At 49.6% G+C, this 17,838-nt stretch overlaps 1 protein-coding gene across 1 annotated transcript; it reads left to right on the plus strand.

Moving 5' to 3' along the window:
• Positions 1–6,369: 6,369 nt before the first annotated feature.
• On the plus strand, positions 6,370–10,865 carry SELENOW (selenoprotein W). The gene is made up of 6 exons (XM_037516875.2): positions 6,370–6,506; positions 7,927–7,951; positions 8,047–8,100; positions 8,305–8,379; positions 8,485–8,583; positions 10,441–10,865. Exons 1-5 carry the CDS (start codon positions 6,460–6,462, stop codon positions 8,563–8,565), a joined length of 282 nt encoding a protein of 93 aa, XP_037372772.1. The 5' UTR covers positions 6,370–6,459; the 3' UTR covers positions 8,566–8,583; positions 10,441–10,865.
• The last annotated feature ends 6,973 nt before the right edge of the window (positions 10,866–17,838 follow it).

Raw genomic sequence — 17,838 nt, forward strand, 5'->3', positions numbered from 1 at the left:
CTGTGCTATATGGCAGATGAAGACACAGGAACACTCTGAATATGGAGCCATTCAGATGTGGAAGGTCTTATAAAGTGGTGTTCATTAGAACATAATGGGATCTGTCATCACCACTTAAGGGAAAATCAGTTTTGGGGTCACAGAAACAAACACCCCAGGCCAGAAACCTGGCACCCACATGGCTTGGTTCATATATGGAAAACTGCCTCTGTCCCAGGCCCTGGTACTTTTCTCAGTGAGACCTGTCCCACTGTGACCCCGTTTTTTACAGCTGAGAAATCTGAAGCACGAAGGGAAATGACTTGTCCAGCCTTGAGCTCCCAACCTAGGTTATGTCCTCTCTGCTGACAAAATAGCTTTTCCATCTGTCCCCACCTCACTCACCCATCCACCCAGGAACTAAGCTCAAATACTGAGTTGACATTTAAGCAGATAATGGAATAAAACCAGGAAGGCAGATACCTGGCGATCAGGCAGAGAGAAGAGCCAGTGCAGAGACCCTGGGATAGGGAATCTCAGGAAGGGCAAGGAGACTTGGGTGCCAGCTGAGTGAACCAAGGAGTGTGAAGGGCCATGATGTATCCTAGGACCAGATTGTGTGGGCCACATAAGGTGAGTGTCTGGCTGTGTGTAGGGGTAGATTGTAGAGGGTAAAAGTTGAAGCAGGGAACTCAGGGAATGAAGCATGTAGGTTGGCTAGGAGGCTGCATGGTATGAGAGGGCAGGAGGGGGACCAGGACAATTCCAAGGATGTTGTGGGTGGCACATCTTATGGATGGAGGTGACCTATATTGTGATGGGGGTATAGATGGTTTTGGGAACATAAATTCCAGAAAGTAAAGCTGTAGTACCTGTCTGGCTTGTCGGGAGATGCTAGGAGAGGCAGCAAATGAATGAAAATGGTGATGGAGGGAGTTAAAAATGGGCCTCAGGTGAGAGTGGGTTTACAGCAAAGAATTTTGGATTAGAACTTTGGTGAAATTAAGTCTGAGCTGCCTGATAGACTTGTCAATTATGACTTTGAGGAAGAAGCTGGACTCTGGCTCAGGGAGTGAATGTGGGTGGTGTTGGATCCAGTGGGAGTAGGTATAAACAAGAATGTCTAGGATGGATGTAGACAAAAGAAAGGCAGTAGAGGGAGGGTGTGGGGCGGATCAGGAAAGAGTACTTGGTAGAATTGGGCAGGGCAGGGCCCAGGACAGAGGATGAACGACTTAGACACACATAGTACACACACACACACACACACACACGCACGCACGCACGCATGCACGCACGCACACACATACTCCACAGGCTGGAAGTACCCCAAGGAGAAGGATTGGCCAGGAAGTCTGGTCAGGAGATGGAGTGCGGAGAGCTGCTTGGATCAGGGCAGGATGCCCCTGGTGACTGTGCCAGGAACGGTCTCATGGCGCCGCCGTGATCCTGCCTGAGCATTAAATTCCTTCTCTCTGTGTGGTCCCTGTGGAACCCCCCAAAACAGGGTCTCTGGAGTTCAAGGGGAAATTGGTAGATATAAAAAAGACAGTCACCGCCAGGGGGAGCCAAGAGCCCACGTCCGGACCCAGCTCGCCTAGGAGCTCCCTCCCTCTCCCATCCCCCTAACACTCCCCAGCCTCCGGACACCCCGAAGCTGTACCCTTCAAAAGGCGCACTAAAGCAGGCAGGATAAAAGCGGCTTTCTGAGTGGGCAGGAGCAGGTCCGAGGAGACGCCTCTCTAGTTCAGCCCAGAAGGGCTCCTGGGGGCCTGGGGCTTGAAGGTTGTGTTGTAGAGCAACAGGACTAGTGCGCTTATGGTGACCAACGCAAGGAATGTTACTTTGGGCTGGTCAACCGCGGGTGTAACTTGGAAACCACGCTGAGCGCCAAACTGTTGTAGAGCAACCCCGATACAAAACGGGGTGCCTGACTGTGGGTCCTCACCCGCGCGCTTAAAAGGACTTATCAATGCTCTACTGCAGGCACACGTGAAAGGTTAATAAAAGGTTTATTTACAAGGGAAGGGGAAATGAGGAAATGTACAGCTCTGGGAGAAAAGTGGGAGACAAAGTTTTAAATGAGTCCTACCATATCCGCCCATCAGGAATCCCAAAATGGCGCTCTGAGAGCTGGCCGCCAGCCAGGAGCGGTAAAGCCAGGAGGCGAGCGATCGCGAGCCAGAGAGAGCCCAAGGCCCACGTGTTTGGTTTTTTATATCCAACCTGGCTGCCCAACTCCACCCTCAGGTCCCAGCCACCCTCCCTTGGTGGTGATGGGATTTGTCTTTCCCAGAGTCTTGATGGCTTTAGTCTGGAGTGGGGGTGGAGTCCACAAAGTTAATCCTGTATGGGATTAACTCAGGACATCACTTCCCCCTAACAATTGCAGTCAGTCCATGAGACTTGATCGTGTCCACGAAGAGTGTGAATCACCCCCACTGAGGCCTGGATCAGGACCTCCGTCTGGCGGGGTGAAGGCCTGAGAGGGGCCCGGATATGGGTGGTATGTGGGGTGATAACCAGCGGGAGGGGAGGAGGACAGGGGTCCCAATCTGTGAAGGGCACGTATAGGTCGGTGGGGGGGGGTTTGAGGGGAGGAGTGGGGGCCGCGGGGGTGCTGGAGAAGGTGTGGAGACTATGTTCCTACAGGTCCTTGTCACTTTGTTGTGGGCAAGGAGTGTCAGGCCTCATTCCTAACTTATTACCATCACCTGCCTGCTCTGTGCTCTCATTGTCTGGCTGAGACATTACCCAGAATCCCTAGGGGCTGACAGACATCATTCCACCCCATTCATCCATCAGTGGATTCCTTCCTTCCTTCCTTCCTTCCTCCCTCCCTCCCTCCCTCTCCCCTCCCTCCTTCCTTTCTTCCCCCTGCCTCCCGTGAAATTGAAAGGGAGGTTGCATGAGAGAACTCTTTGAAGAACAAGAAATGATTATTATCTTGATAGGGGAGGTGGTTAAATGGTGTTACACATGTGATAAATTCACCCATCTCTACATTTAAGATTTGTGTGCTTTACTGTGTTAAAAGAAAAAGAAAAAAGAGTCTCAGGGAAAACCTGGCCAAGGTGGTGCCATTTGAGGAAAATTCAGGTCACTAGCACCTCCAAAGCTTCCAGACTCCTGCGGATACCATATTCCTTGGTGCAGCCCACACCTAAATCCTTGCCCTAGTTTCTTCACGTTTGGTGTTCACCACAAGAGGTGAACCAATTCCCTGCCTGTAACCTGTACTGTCAGTGACACAACTTGTCCCGTGTAAATGGAACAGGTCTGATGGGATCTCATTCCAGTAGAGGAACCTATAAGCCCTACTTTAAAACTTTTAAAATCTGAAATATGCTTTTCCTTTTAAGGATGCAAGTCAGAGTCTTATCTGCCAAGTGCTGGGAAGTGCACCCCCATCCCCCTTCTTCTTCTAAGCGCCTGGAAAAAAAAAAAAAACTCATCTAGAGAGAGATAAGAATTATCGCAGGGAGAGAAAGATAAGACTCCTCCTGGTGCTAACAAATGACTTAGTCCACTTTCCTGTTTCACAGGCGGGTTTTACGTGATTCAATTGTTTCGACTGTTTGGGAACATTCAAATAAAAGATATGTTTTAAAGATGGTTTTTGTGAAAATGAATGATGTTCACAACTGTAACCATTGATACATGACTTTACATTAAGATTACTAAATATTTTCTTAAAGGGACCTCTCTGGTGGTACAAGGAGTTAAGTCACAGCATTACGAAGCTTTCAGCATCCACTGCAGCATGAGTTCTATTCCCAGCCAGGGACCTAACCCACACTGCGCAGCATACCTCTCCTGTCTTGTCCACTGCTCCCCTCAGCAGTGTACTTCAGTCAGTCTGCCTGTTATGCTCCCCACTCTGTCTCTAGTGAATCCTCTCACCCACCTCTGGCCTACACCCCAGCTCTTGTATACATACATAAATCTTTAAAAAACAATTTTTTTCTTAAAGATACATTTGAGCACCCTCCCATCCCCATTTACATGCTGGACATTCACCAAGGAGGACAAAGCAGGAAGACAAGACAGAGTTGCTGGTTCCCGTGGGAGGAAGGGGCGTAAGGCTGGCAGCATCAAAAACTCATAAACAAGATCCCTAGGATGTTAAGGGTGAATGTCATATGGAAAAGAGAGGTATAGAGGGCTGGGGAAGGGTTGGAATTTTAAATAGGGTAACAGGGAAGGAGGGACATTTGATGAGAAAAAGTCTGAAGGAAGCAAGAAAACAGTCTCGCGACTATCTGGAGGAAAACGCAGGCAGAGGAACAGTAAATATCCAATCTCTGCTGGTCACCTGCACTCCTGCGGTGGAACCTCGGAAACCTCATGCAAAACCAGACTCAAACAGTCCTGTACAGTAAGATTCTGTTATGTGGAACGCCTAGAGGAGGCACAGGCACAGACCCACACACAAAGAGATAGGAAGTGGGTTGGTGGCTGCCAAGGGCTGGGGCGGGGCCTACGGGCCACCTTTTGGAGGTAGATAGAGGTTCTGGTCAAGCAGCACTGTGACTATAAACACCTTTAACGGTATTTTAGGTGATGTGTAAATGCCCCAATTAACAACACACACACACACACACACACACACACACACACACGAGTCCCATCTCCCACCACCATCATAAGAAATGACATATTTAAAAAAAATCTAATATCTAAATATTTTTTTACAAGAGGAAAAACTCCCAAGAAACTCTGAGTGTGTCAGCTATGTTTTCGGGAAGGTCAGTGAGGCCAGTGGTTGGAGCATAGTGAGGAGGGGGTGAGCGGTAGGTGAGATCAGAAAGAAGGGGGGCGGGGAGCGGCAACGTAAGGCAGATTCTGTTTCCCTTCTGGCCTAGGGTACCATTCTGAGTGAGCAGGGAGCCAGGGGTGATTCTGAGCCGAGTGGCCAGAGGGGCAGTTAAGTGGGCACTGGCACCCCCTGGCGGCCTCGAGAGGGTTGGGTGGGGAGTAGGACTGGGGAGCCAATTGAGTCCTGGCTTGAACGGTTCTGCCAGTGCTGGCAGGTGGATGTGGAGGGAAGGGAGGTGCATCCAGGTCACGTTTTGAAAGTAGATTCACCATCACTGGCTGTTGTACAAGGGAAAGAAAATGACCAGTAGTGATTCCTGCTGAGGGGAACAGTGGGCGAGACAGGAGAGGTCTGCTGTGCCATATGTGGGTCAGCTCCCTGGCCGGGGATCAAACTCAGTGCTTCAGTGGCTGGCAATAGCTTGATAGTGCTGAGACTTAACCCCTTGAACCACTAGGGAGGCCCCAAAAGAACAAATTTAATTACATTTCTATGGACATAGACTCTTCAGTCAATGAGGGTATGTATCTTAAATTAAGGAACCAGATACAGGCCTGAGGCTTTCCTACCCTCCTCCTAGTAGGGAGGCAATTCCCCTCCTTTGGACTGTACCCTGGCTCCCCTCGTTGCCCCTGTCCTCAGGTTCCTGTGTGGGACCTAGGGGCTAGTAAAGAGGCAGAATGCAGCATGGTGCCCTGCTTGGCCTGGGTATGGAAAATATGGAAAGGCGCCGGGGCAGGGGCCCTCAGACCTCTCTTTCTACTGCTCAGAGGCGATTCCTCCACCAGCTAACAGTTCTCTCCTCCATTCTTCAATGCAGAAGTTCCCACCCCCTGACTGTCTCAGGACTAGGTTAGGGGTGGCTCTGAGTTCCCCCCGCAATCCCTAGGGTCCTCCAACATCAGTCCCTACTGATGTTGTTTGTATTAAGACAGTTAAATATTTCCTGAAGACAGTTTCGCTCATCTTCCAGACGGAGAAACTGAGGCTCAGAAAGAGGCTTCCATGCTCTAATCTCATCACTAGCCACCAGATTCCAGCACTTTCGGTGACAGCCTAGTCTTGCTGAGGCTGGAGGGCCCCCCAAAGAAGGGACAGCAATGGCCCAGTCTGAGCCCAGGTCCAGCTGCCGGGTCTTAATTGGGCATCTAGGGACTGTGGGGCGATCCTTGGAAAACCCCGCTTCACGCACCCCGAAACATTTCGGGCTCGGCGCTCTCGCCCCTTCAGGGAGAGCAGAAGGGCCCCCAAGAGTCGCCCCCGGACAGCCCAAGGAACGAACCGATGACCCACACTAGCAACCCCATTTCCAGCCGAGTTGTTGGTCCCGAACCTCCGCCCCTGAGACTATACCATTCCGGTCTGGAGAGGGGAATCTGGGTGGGGACGCCCTAGGCTTCTCCAGGGAACCCCACTCTGTCGACACGTTCCCCGGCTCGGCGGGGGGGTTTAGAGAGAGACTGACCCGGGGGGGCTTGCGGTGGCTGGCCGCGGGGCTCCCCGGGCCCCGCTGGGGAGCCTTTCTCCTCCCCGCGCCTCCTCACGTTGGTTCGCGCCGCGGGACGCGCAGCAAGTAACTGCCTTTGTGCCCGAGACCCAGCCTCGCGCGCTCAGCCCCGCGGGTGCACGCAGGAGCCTGGAGCCCGTCCGCGCCTCTGCCCATGTTGCGATCCCCAGTCATGGCTCTCGCTGTGCGAGTCGTTTATTGGTAAGCACGACGGCCAGACGCCCCGGCCCCGCCCCGGGCCTCTGTCCCCGCAGAGCTGGGCCCTGGGGGCGTCGGGGGCAGGAACATGGGGTGCCCTCCGCGGGGGAAGGATTCCCCTGTGGGTGGAGCAAAGACTAGAGGGCGTTGAGCCCTGTCCCCAGTTGGTGACATGCTGGACACCGCAGATTATAAAAGGTAGAGCTGAGACGCGTGTCGTGCACTTGGAACCCCCCCCCAGCCCCCCCCCCCCCCCCGTCTCCAGGAGCCCCGATTAGGGAGCGCGCGCGGTGAGGGGGGCGCAGTTTAGGAGTGGGAGAGGTTTAGGAACCCGTAGGTTTCCCCTCCCCCCATTGTGATGCGCCATCATGGGGTGGGGGTGGCGACAGTCGAGAAGATTCCTGCGGGTGTTTGCAAAGGTCAGAATACAATGGATCTCCTAGTTTCTAACTCTGCCCTTTGGTGGTCTGCTTCCCCTCGTGGGGAGGGGGAGAGCGTGATCTTAATAGGCAGCAGCTGGAGTGCTGGGTGTCGTTGCTGAATTAGGTTTGCTGGAATTCCCCTGCCAGCATGGAAAGGTCTCTCTCTTTGGACGGTTTTATTCCCTCTGCCCACATGCAGGCATTCATTGGCATGCTGGGGTGGGAACTCCTGATAAATAGACATTCAGTGAATTTCCTCTCCCAGAAACCCAAGAATCGAATTTTAACTCCCTCTTACAGGTGGAGAAGATGAGCCTGGGAATGGGGCTGGGGTAACTTGGGGTCCAGATTGCATGTCACTCAAACTTGAGTCTACTGCCCATCTGCCTCAACTTTGGAATGGCCTTGTCTCTTGGATAAGATGGAGTAACGTTTGACAGGGCGGCATGGCCAGTGCACCAGACACCTGTCCCAAAATAGCCAGTTGAAATTTCATCTTCTGGAGTGGAGGGCCTTGGGAATCCAGAAATGATTTCCCTTGGAACCTTCTGCTGTGGGTGGGGAGGGGGTGGGGTGCTGTTTCTGCAGTTCTAATTCTGACCTAGTTCTGTTTTCTCTCCCCCTTTCCAATTGCACCCTCCTTCTCCCTTTTCCTTGTGGGTTCTCCTTCTGTGGGTCCCTCTCTGTTTCTGTACCCCTTCTCTGCCCTGCATCTCCCTTGCTCTGTGTTGCCCTTGTATGGCTGTCCACCTCCTTCCTGTGTGGGCTCTCCCTCCCCATCGCGGCACTGCCCCCCAACACTCTGTGTGTCTCTTCTCTCCCTCTCCTGAGGGGATCTGTCCCCTACTCTGTTATGTCATCTGTGCCCCTCTTCATCATTCCCTGCCCCCCCCCCCCATTGCCTGTACCTCTCCTCACCTCTGCCCTCCTTCCTTGGATCTCCACTTGTCTTCCCCCCCACCCCTCCCGCCCTGAAACCCCTCTCTGGGACTCTCCACCAGTGGTGCTTGAGGCTACAAGTCCAAGGTGAGTGTGGTATCTGGTCTGGGAGTGTCAGGGAGGAGGGCCAGCCATGGGATCTCCTTTGATCCCCCTGTGGTGACCTCCCACCCCTTTTTTAGTATCTTCAACTCAAGAAGAAGTTAGAAGATGAGTTCCCCGGACGCCTGGACATCGTGAGTATTGGGGATGGGGTGGGACTCACAGGGGTGGGGGGGGTTGGGGGGGTGTGGTGGTGTACTTTGTCCCTCAGTCCTGTATGGCAGTGGGGGGTGGTTTGCCTCAGCCCTACCCTTGAACCACCTTCTCCATTCCCTGGGAAGGGATGGGGATTCCCAAGGGATCAGCTCAGCTTCTCCAGCATCCTTTCCTCCCCTCAGTGTGGCGAGGGGACTCCCCAGGTCACCGGGTTCTTTGAAGTGATGGTAGCTGGGAAGTTGGTTCACTCCAAGAAGGTATGTCTGTCTGTCTGTCTGTCCCATCTCATTTGGGGGCTAGTGGGGGGCTTGGGGCTGGCACTGGTGTCCCAGCTCACATCTTCTTTCTTCTTCCATCCCCAGAGCGGTGATGGCTACGTGGACTCGGAGAGCAAGTTTCTGAAGCTGGTGGCCGCCATCAAAGCCGCCCTGGCTCAGGGCTGATGTGCCCTGAAGGCAGAGGTGAGGGGCGGGCCCTCAGGGCTTCTAGCTCACAAATGCGCTGCAGATGCACTGTTGGTTCCTGCTGTGCTCTGAATCTAAGTGGAGTGAGTCCTCAATAGGTTCTTGGAAACTGACTTAAAGCAAAATGACACCTAGTAGAAGCTGGTCCATGAGTAAGGTCATTTAGGTTAACATTGGCTGTGATCGGGTTTTTTAAATCATCCTCAATGTTATTTGAGGGCCAGCTCTGCTGGTTTCCAATGCCAACATTTCCAGAACAAGCGGCATTTCCACATCTGTACCATCAGCACCTTCTGCACCTGATTTCTAATTTTTAAGCCAGCGTATTCCAGATGAGCCCCAAGCCCACCTTTTTCTAGAACTGGCATCCACGTTCTGGTTTCTGGCACTTAAGGCCTAAAAGCACTTTTTACTGTCCTCTGAACCTGAGTACCAGTTCCCACCCCAGACCAGCCTAGCCCGGAGAATGCCCTCCCACTGTACTGTGGGCCCAAGTCTCTGCCCCCAGAACATTTGCACCAGAGAAATGACTCTTAAACTCTTTAAATCCAAGTTCTATTCCTTAGAGTCCTTTTCTAGAGCATTGCGATCACATCAATGTGAATTTGGACTTGCACATTTGAAGTAATGCAGTACAAACTCACAAACCTTCCTGTGCAGGCCTGAAATGAGCCAAGTCTCCCCAGATTTAAAAAAAAAAACAAAACAAGAATTGCACTCTCTGAAAGCTCAGGAGCTGAGTAAATTGCAGGCTGTTGCTGTAAGGAGCGTGGGTGCTACCCTCCCAGAGTTTGAACTCTTAAAGACTAAAATGGAACTTGTCCTTTGCATAAACCCACCAAATGCATTTCCAAACTGTCTAACTCAAAGGTATGTACTTAAGTCATATTTTTGCATTCCAGAGAGGCCCAGCCCTGGATTATTTCATCCAAGCAAAAATGGGATACCAAAAAAGAGAAAGGGGAAGAACAGGACAAGAGAAAGGGGAAGAATAGGACAGTCTGAGAAGAATGATTGGTTGCATGTTTTTGCAGGACTCAATCCTGCCCTTGGGTTCATTGTGGCTTGCTGGGACTCAGATCTCAGCAGGGTGGTTGATTACACTGAAAGGCTAAGGTGAAAGCGCAGGAAAGAGGTACATGGATGCAGGAGAGACCAGGCGTGAACTCCAGGTTGTCTTTCCCTTGAAGTCCCCCAGCTAGAATGTGTGATAACTCAGAATATCACCCCAAGGAAGCTTGCCTGGGCCTTCTTGTCCAGGGTTTTTGTTGGGCTTGTTCACATAGGTATGCCTGATTGCCTGCGTGGCTGACTGTAGTTGCTAGCTGCTCCAAAACTCAAGAGCTACTGCCCTGAGGCCCAAGGATCCTGCCACCATAAAGCACATTGTTGGGTTAGCATAGACCAGCTCTGGGGTGGCCTGAGGCCCCGGATGAGGCCCCGGATGAGCCAGGGCACTCTTATCAGGCAGGGACATTCCAAGGATTCAGAGCCAGGCAAGGTGGATCCTCCCCTGCACACAGTGGGGAGCAAGTAGTGTGGGTTGCACGCTGAGCAAATGTGGGCTGAGTGGAGGTGACAGAAAAGCCAATTTTGTCTGATGGCTTCTCTGGTTGCCCAGAGTCTCATGGGCCTCGGGTATCGACCCTAAAAGTTTGCGGCCACCCACCCGCATTTCTATACTGCCTCATTTTTCCATCAAGAGTTTCAAACTTAACCAAGAACTCTCACAAGCCTTATGCCTCCTCAGCTCCTCTCTGAGATTGCGTTATCCTCATTTTCCTCTCATTTCCTCTATGCCTGTCTCTGTCTCTGCATGCTCACCCCACTCATTCCCCACCTTTCTCTGCACAGCCCAGCGACCTTGACCCAGCCCCTCTCCACAGACGCTTCATGATGGGAAGGACTGAAATGTCTCATGGACGCCTGGTCTTTCCCTGATGTTCTTGCGGCTGCCGGGTGGGAGACAGATCGAAGCTCCTGGTCTTTGCCAGTGTGTGTGTGGGTGTGTGTGTTCCCCAGGAATCTAACTTTGACACTGGCCCTGCTCTTTCCTCTCCCTCACTTTCAACCATCTTCCTGCCTTCCCTGAGTTTCCTATTCCTGTGGTGTTTGGAGAAGGGGGGGGCCTTAACTCCAGGCTCCCTTTCCTAGGGGAGTTGAGAGAGGGAGGAGAATGCATGAGTCTCAGATTTCAGCAACAATTGCAACAGTTCACCATTCAATAAACATTGGATGAGTTTAACGAAATGTGCCTCTGTCTTCATTTTACCCCTGGAACCTACACCGTCTCACCTCTCTCCTGTCCAGGGAGTTAACCAGCAGGTACGGGGCACTACTGAACCTGGTGCCTTACTAATAAACACTCTGTGACTCTGAAGTTATGCAGATGAAGAAATACCAGTGGTGATGTTAATTTAAAGGAGACCCAAGTTTCCAGATACCACTATTCAAATCTTACCTCTGTCCCAAATCCTTTGATGCCTGTATTAGTTTCCTAGGGATCTTCTAATGAAACAATCAGATAAGACATTGGCTCAGACAAGGCATTGCTGGAAGTCCAAGTCAAGGTATCTGTGGGTTTGCTTTTTTTTTTTAAAGATTTATTTATTTATGCATAGAAGAACTGGGGTGCAGGCCAGAGGTGTGGGAGATGAGAAGATTTGCCAGAGACAGTGGGAAACAGAACGGGCAGATCTACTGAAATACACTGCTGAGGGGAGCAGTGGGCAAGTCAGGAGAGGCCTGCTGCGCCATGTGGGTATTTCCCTGGCCAGCCAATGACTGTGGATAACAATCCTTGGAATGTTCACAGTGCTATGCTTAACCCCTTGCGCCACCAGGGAGGCCCAGGTTTGCTTTTTTTTTGAGGCCTCTTGGCTATGTGTCTCCAGTGACTTCTAAGAGACCAAATGTCTTCCTAGAAGGGCACCAGTCAGATTGGATTAGGGCCCACTCTAAAGACCGCCTCTTAATCATGACTTGAAGCCCTCCAAATACAGTCACATTCTGAGGTCCTGTGGGTTAAGGCTTAAACATGAATCAGAAGAATACAATTCAGTTTGTAGGGACACTTGTCCCATTGAAAGCTGGGGTCTACATCCCTTCCTTTGCATTCAGGTGGGAATGTGGTTCCAGCAGCAGAATGTGATAGAGGTGGCAGTCTGGTTTTCAAGTTTTATCCTTGTTGCTGAGATTAGTGCTTCATTCTTTTTTTTTTTTTTTTTTATAGAGGCATGTTTTATTTATTTATTTGTTTGTTTGTTCGTTTGTTTCGTTTATACATGCACTGGGTACAGTCAGAAGCACGGGAGGGTGAGAGAATTCACCAGAGCCAGAGCCGGGAGCAGAGCAGGCAGAAGGACCGAAGGACACTGCTGAGGGGAGCAGCGGGCGGCAGGAGAGGTCTGCGCGCCATGTGGGACCCTCCTCTGGTGGCCGGGGAGCAGCCGGGGATCGAACCGGCGCCGCAGAGGCTGCGGGCAGCTTCGCAACCCAGCGCTCAACCGCTGCGCCACCGGGGAGGCCCCACTTCATTCCTTTTTTTATGGCTGAATAATATTCCCTTGTATGGGTACAGCTATCCAAAAGTAGAATGTTCCTATTTGGTATGTCACTTTTTGACTTTGTGATGCTCAAAAATATCCCCATATATATTAATGGTAGTAGCATCTTGAGACCCAAATATAACCTACTAAGTCAGGCCAAATAGGAATGTTCTTTTGGATAGCAAGGGGCAACTGTGTAGCATATTTTGCATATCAGTTTATCTGTTGCTGGATATTTAGGTTGTTTCTACTTTTCGGCTACTGTGAATAGTGCTTCTGTGAACAGTCATGTACAAGATTTTGTTTGAACATCTCTGCTGAGTTCTGCACACATATGTAGGAGTAGAATTTCTGGGTGAACAGCAGTGATATTTTATAATCTCCTAAGCTGAAGGTTTCATGAGGACCCCCCCAATTAGGTTCCCTCAGAATTGAGGAACTCAGTGTTTTTATAATTGATGGTCATGATGTACACACTTGCCTCAAATCAAATATAGTCCTAACCTGAGGAATGCTCAGACCTTGAGTCTCTCATTCCAGGACAGAAATCAAAGTTTCTCCCCTACACCAAATGCTGATGACTCATGAGACTGCCTGGATAGCAATGAGTCAAAGCCTCCGCCTGTCTTTGTTTCTAATAATTCTGATGATTTTCTTAGCAGAGCATGCCTTTGGTGGTTTAGTCCTAAATCAGGTCGAGACAGATCAAGGAAATAACTAAAGCCTGCTGGGGCTTGATCTTAGTCCTGATCTTACTCTAGATTTGCCAACTCAGCTCAGATTTAGGGGGTGTGGTGTCATCATCCCCGGCTCTCAGCTCTCCACTTGGTTAAGTCCAATTGTGGTGCCAGTTGATCATTTAAATGACACAAGACTCCGAAGTTCTTGAATAAGAAATCTGGGTCAGGGTAGGCTTGATAATGCTTCACTGGAAACAAGCAACCCCAAACCCAAATCTGAATGGACTAATACAACACAGGGGAAGCCTTTGCTGAGGCAAGTTAATCTAGGCATTCATCCATGCAGCGAGGTGGAGCAGCACCAAATTTTCTGTGATGGTGAAATTTTTCTGTATGTGCTATGTTCAACACCAAGTGCTATGAACACTTCGGATGTGGTGGCAGTGGGAACAGTTTTATCTTACTTTATTTAAATGTAGATTGCAATGCACAGAATGTGTAGCTAGAGGTTTCCTTATTGTGCCCTGCAGATCTAGATTGATGGAGACTAGTCTGTCATTGCACCTGGATTCACAGCACCTTCAGTTCACACTGCAGAGAGGGGACTGTTAAAGGCACTAGCTAGGGAGTGACGTGCACTACGCAGTCACAGTCCACTAGCTAGAACCATCTCACAGACCTGCCCACATGCATAACCAGGCTGGGGGCCATCATCTTTCCTCTGTTCCGCTAGGAAAAATTGGGAAAATTGGTAAGCATTCGAAATAGCTACCATGGTCAAGTCATTTGAATTTTGCCTTGGACCTGAAGAAAAAGACTGTGCCGCTATCTTATTTTGGTCTAACCAAGACACCTTCAAGAAAAGAGAAATCACTCTCACCCTCCCGCGCCTCTGGCTTGTACCCCAGTGCTTGTATAAATAAATACATCTTAAAAAAAAAAAAAAAAAAAAGAGAAATCAGCAAATCGTCGCTCGCAGGCGGAACCAGGCGACACAGTAAATGCTTTTCCAACAGCGACACCATGTGGCCAAAGCTGAGAACAGCACCTTCCCAGATGGCGGCCTTTCTCGGGGAATTCCTATGGAATCACTCCTGTCCTTGGAGATTTGTAGTTTAGTGAATCCTACCTTTGGACTGGCGAGCACCTCGTGACAGGCAGCTCATGCTATCTTTTAAAATTATTTTTAAATTTAAAGGTCATTTACTGTTAAGAATTTTTCTTGTGGGGCCTCCCTGACTGTGCAAGGAGTTGAGGGGCAGAACGAAGAAGCTACCCACAGTCACTGCAGCACTAGTTCCATCCCTGACCAGGGAGGTGACCCAAATGGCACACTAGTCCCTCCTGGTTTAGTTTCTTTTTGCTTTCTGGGTGACAATGGAATGAACCCAGTTCAGGTAGAAAACATATGTTGATTCTTGATGATGTACACCTGAAACTTCAATTTTCTAATATATCACTTCAATTAAAAAAAGAAAGAAAAGGGAACCTCCCTGGTGGCTCAGCGCTATCACCACTGTGACCTGAGTTGGATCGGTCAGCCAGGGAGCTGACCCACATGGCACAGCAGACCACTCTGTCTCTCCCACTACTCCCCTCAGCAGTGTATTTCAGTAGATCTGCCTGTTCTGCTCCTCACTCTGTCTCTGGTGAATCCTCTTACCTCATGCACCTCTGGCCTATACCCTAGTTCTTGTATTCATAAATAAATAAAAACAAATCTTTAAAAAGATAAAAAAGAAAATAAAGATAACAGAGGTAAACTTACTCAACCTAAAATCTATCGTTGGAACTATTTTCAAGTTTAAAAGGGATTCAATGCAACTGAAGGACATCTTGGTAGCTTCCGACTGTGAATAAAACTGCTATAAACATCATTAGCATCCCTATTTTTAAGGTACTTCCCTGTTCTCTCTTACATGTTATTAATGTTCATCCAAGGTTGAGAGTCACAGGACTGATGGTACTAATATCCACTGATAATGATGGTCTACTTGTACTATTCAGCCCTGGTTTAGTTCCCTTATTTCAAAGCAGATGCAAAAAGAGATTTTTTAATTTGATCATTCCTTCTTTATTTATCACTTGTAACTCTTCTACATGGAAGAACCTTCCTCTCTAGCTCTTTCTTTACTCTGGATTACAATTTTCACCAGAAAGGCAGAATTCTTTTTTAATTAATCAAGTTTTAGAACACTAAATGGGCGCCTCAAGAATTTTCTCTAGTTTTTTCCTTTTTTTTTCTTAACTTGAGTATCACTGTAAACTGACAGGTTCTTAAAGTATTTGATGCTTTTCAATCCATTGCAGAATTCTCCTATTGGAGCTCAAATTGTCCCACCTTTGGTTTCTCCAAGTTGGTCCCACAAGTCCTTTGGACATCCCCCCACTGATCTCCCATTATCATGTGACCAGATATTCCAGGCTCAGCTTGATTTTTCCCTCCTCTCACTTGGACTCATTCTTTTCACCAAAAAACCTGGGTTACTCTCAGCAGGAAATGATATTCAGAGACAGTAATTGGTGCCCCTCAAAATCTAGATGAGAGACTCCCAAACTCCCAGGCTCTCAGCACTCCCACACTACCCAGCCCTGTTAGTGGGAGAAACTATCCCAGTCCTTTTAAGAGTCTCTGCCTCCCACCCCCTCAGTCTGCACCCCCCTTTTGCTGTCCCCCCATCCTTCCCTCTTTTTCCCTCAGTTCCCTACCTGCCTCAGTCTCCCTGCTCTCTGTCCCTCCATCAGTTGATTGTACTACTGTGTCTCCCCTACAGTGGTCAAATAAGCAGGAGAAGCTTATATCATATCCTGTCAGCCCCACTGTTATATCTGGCTCCCTTCTTTGAACACACTAAAGAAAAAGCGCTAACTCTAGAGGGGAAAAGTAAACAAACAATAACAACAAAACAATTATATCATATCCTGTCAGTCCCACTGTTATATCTGGGCCCCCTTACCCCAACCTGTTACGTGTCTACACCCCCACCCCCAAATCTGATCTAATGCTCTCTCTGCCCAGCTGAGGCTGCCAGTAGGTCCTGAGAGGATTGGCACTTTCGCTATAGGGACCCAGGACAGGGTCAGGGAACCAGAGAACCCTGAGAGGAGACTCAGGGATCAGGATGACCACGGGGGCGCGGCAGAGGCCGCGGTCAACGATGCTGGCTCGTGAGAGGCGAGAAACAGGGACGACCTGAAAGGAGCACGGCCCCAGACTGTTTGTCTTTGTCATTCTCCTTTACTACCCACCATTCCTTTGTACCTTTTCATTTTGTTGTAAATGGCAACATCTTTCCTAGTGACCGAATAGCACCCCTGGCGTGGATGGGCGCCCCCTTCTTTTTATTTTTTTTAAAGATTTATTATTTATTTATTTATTTATACAAGCACTGGGTACAGTCAGAAGCGCGGGAGGGTGAGAGAATTCACCAGAGCCAGAGCCGGGAGCAGAACAGGCAGATGGACCGAGGTACACTGCTGAGGGGAGCAGCGGGCGGCAGGAGAGGTCTGCGGGGCGCCCCCTTTTTGACCCAGTCCTCTATCCGTGGGCACTCAGCTTGCTTACGGGTCCTAGCCCCTGTAAACAGCGCAATGAACATGGTAGACATCCTGCAGGTGCTAGCTTGGCCTGGGCTGGGAGCAGGTGTGGGGGGGAGGGGAACAGGTGGGGCTACACTAGCCCAAGGCCAGGGAAACCTGAGAAGCAGGCTGGGGACTGAAGGGGTTGGGGGGAGAGATCAGAAAAGGAGAGGGAAGGGAGAGTGTAGGCCTATGCAGAGCAGAGGGGTGGGAGATGGGGAACCCAGAGAAAGGGGAAGATATGGGGAGGGAATGTCTAAAGAACAGAAAAATAAGACAATCCATTCACTCAGTGCTTCCCATAAATGGTACTGTGCTGAAGGTGTAAATGACACAAATCCACATAATTCACACCCACAAGCCTGGGGGAGGGGTGGTCATTACCCAGAGTCTGGTGGACATCCAGCTGTCTACACCTCCTTCTCCAAATAATCCAAGGAACAGCGCAAGCAGCCAGAGTGGAGGAGCTGAGGACTGTGTGCTCAGTGGAGCAGTCAGAGAGGTGTTTGAATGCTGAGATGTTTGGTGTGACCTCCTGCATGCAAAGGATTAGGCTGCCAGGCAAAAAGACCTTTGGTAAGGATATTAGGACATATAAGACAGCTGCTGTCATGTGGGTAGTGACACATGCTGTGTGGGGGTCGGGGGAGGGATCCCTGCCTGTCTGGGTTTTGGGAGCAAGAAACTCCCCTGCCTCCATTTCCCTTTCTTTCTGCCCTCCCTTTCCTCCCCTGGCTCCCTCTCTCCTAGTCCCTCCATGGGCCCCATCTCTGCCCCTGTCTCTCTCCTTCTCTGTTCTTCAGTCTCCTTTTGGGATCTCAGTGTGTTTTTCTATATACGTCCCTACCAGGGTCTCTGGTAAACAGGAGGGATCCCATTATATCCTGGAAGCTCTGCCCTTCCCTCCAACCACAGCTTGTCACATGTGCCTGCAAATCCTTGCTAATTCTATCTGTATTTTGCTGAGGCTGCCTGGCTTAAGAGGATTGGAACATTTGCTAAATGAGAGGACAGGGTGAGGGAACTGAGTGGGGAAGGAGGAGGGACCAAGATGGCACAAGAGGGCAGCAGAGAAAACTGGAGACTGGAGACAGAGGGAGCATGTAATTGGTGCAAGAATGAGAGACCCATGAACCCAAAATATAGACTTTGTAGATATCCACTGCTGACATTAATGGACTCTTGGTGTCTGGCAAATAACCAGCTTCTCTATGAACTGGAAATTCATTGGGGGAAAAAAAGAAAGAATTTCTATCTTACCCCATAGGCAATCAGTTCTATATGTATTAAAGACTTAAATAAAACTTTTTAAAAAGACTAAATTTTATTTATTTTTATTTTTTAAATTTTTATTTATTTATTTTTAAAAGATTTATTTATTTATTTATACAAGAACCGGGGTACAGGCCAGATGCAGGAGGGTGAGAGGATTCACCAGAGCATGG

This window comes from Talpa occidentalis, unplaced genomic scaffold (genome assembly GCF_014898055.3).
Source record: "Talpa occidentalis isolate TD23 unplaced genomic scaffold, MPIMG_talOcc4v2.1 talOcc4.17, whole genome shotgun sequence".
Taxonomy (NCBI): Eukaryota; Metazoa; Chordata; class Mammalia; order Eulipotyphla; family Talpidae; genus Talpa; species Talpa occidentalis.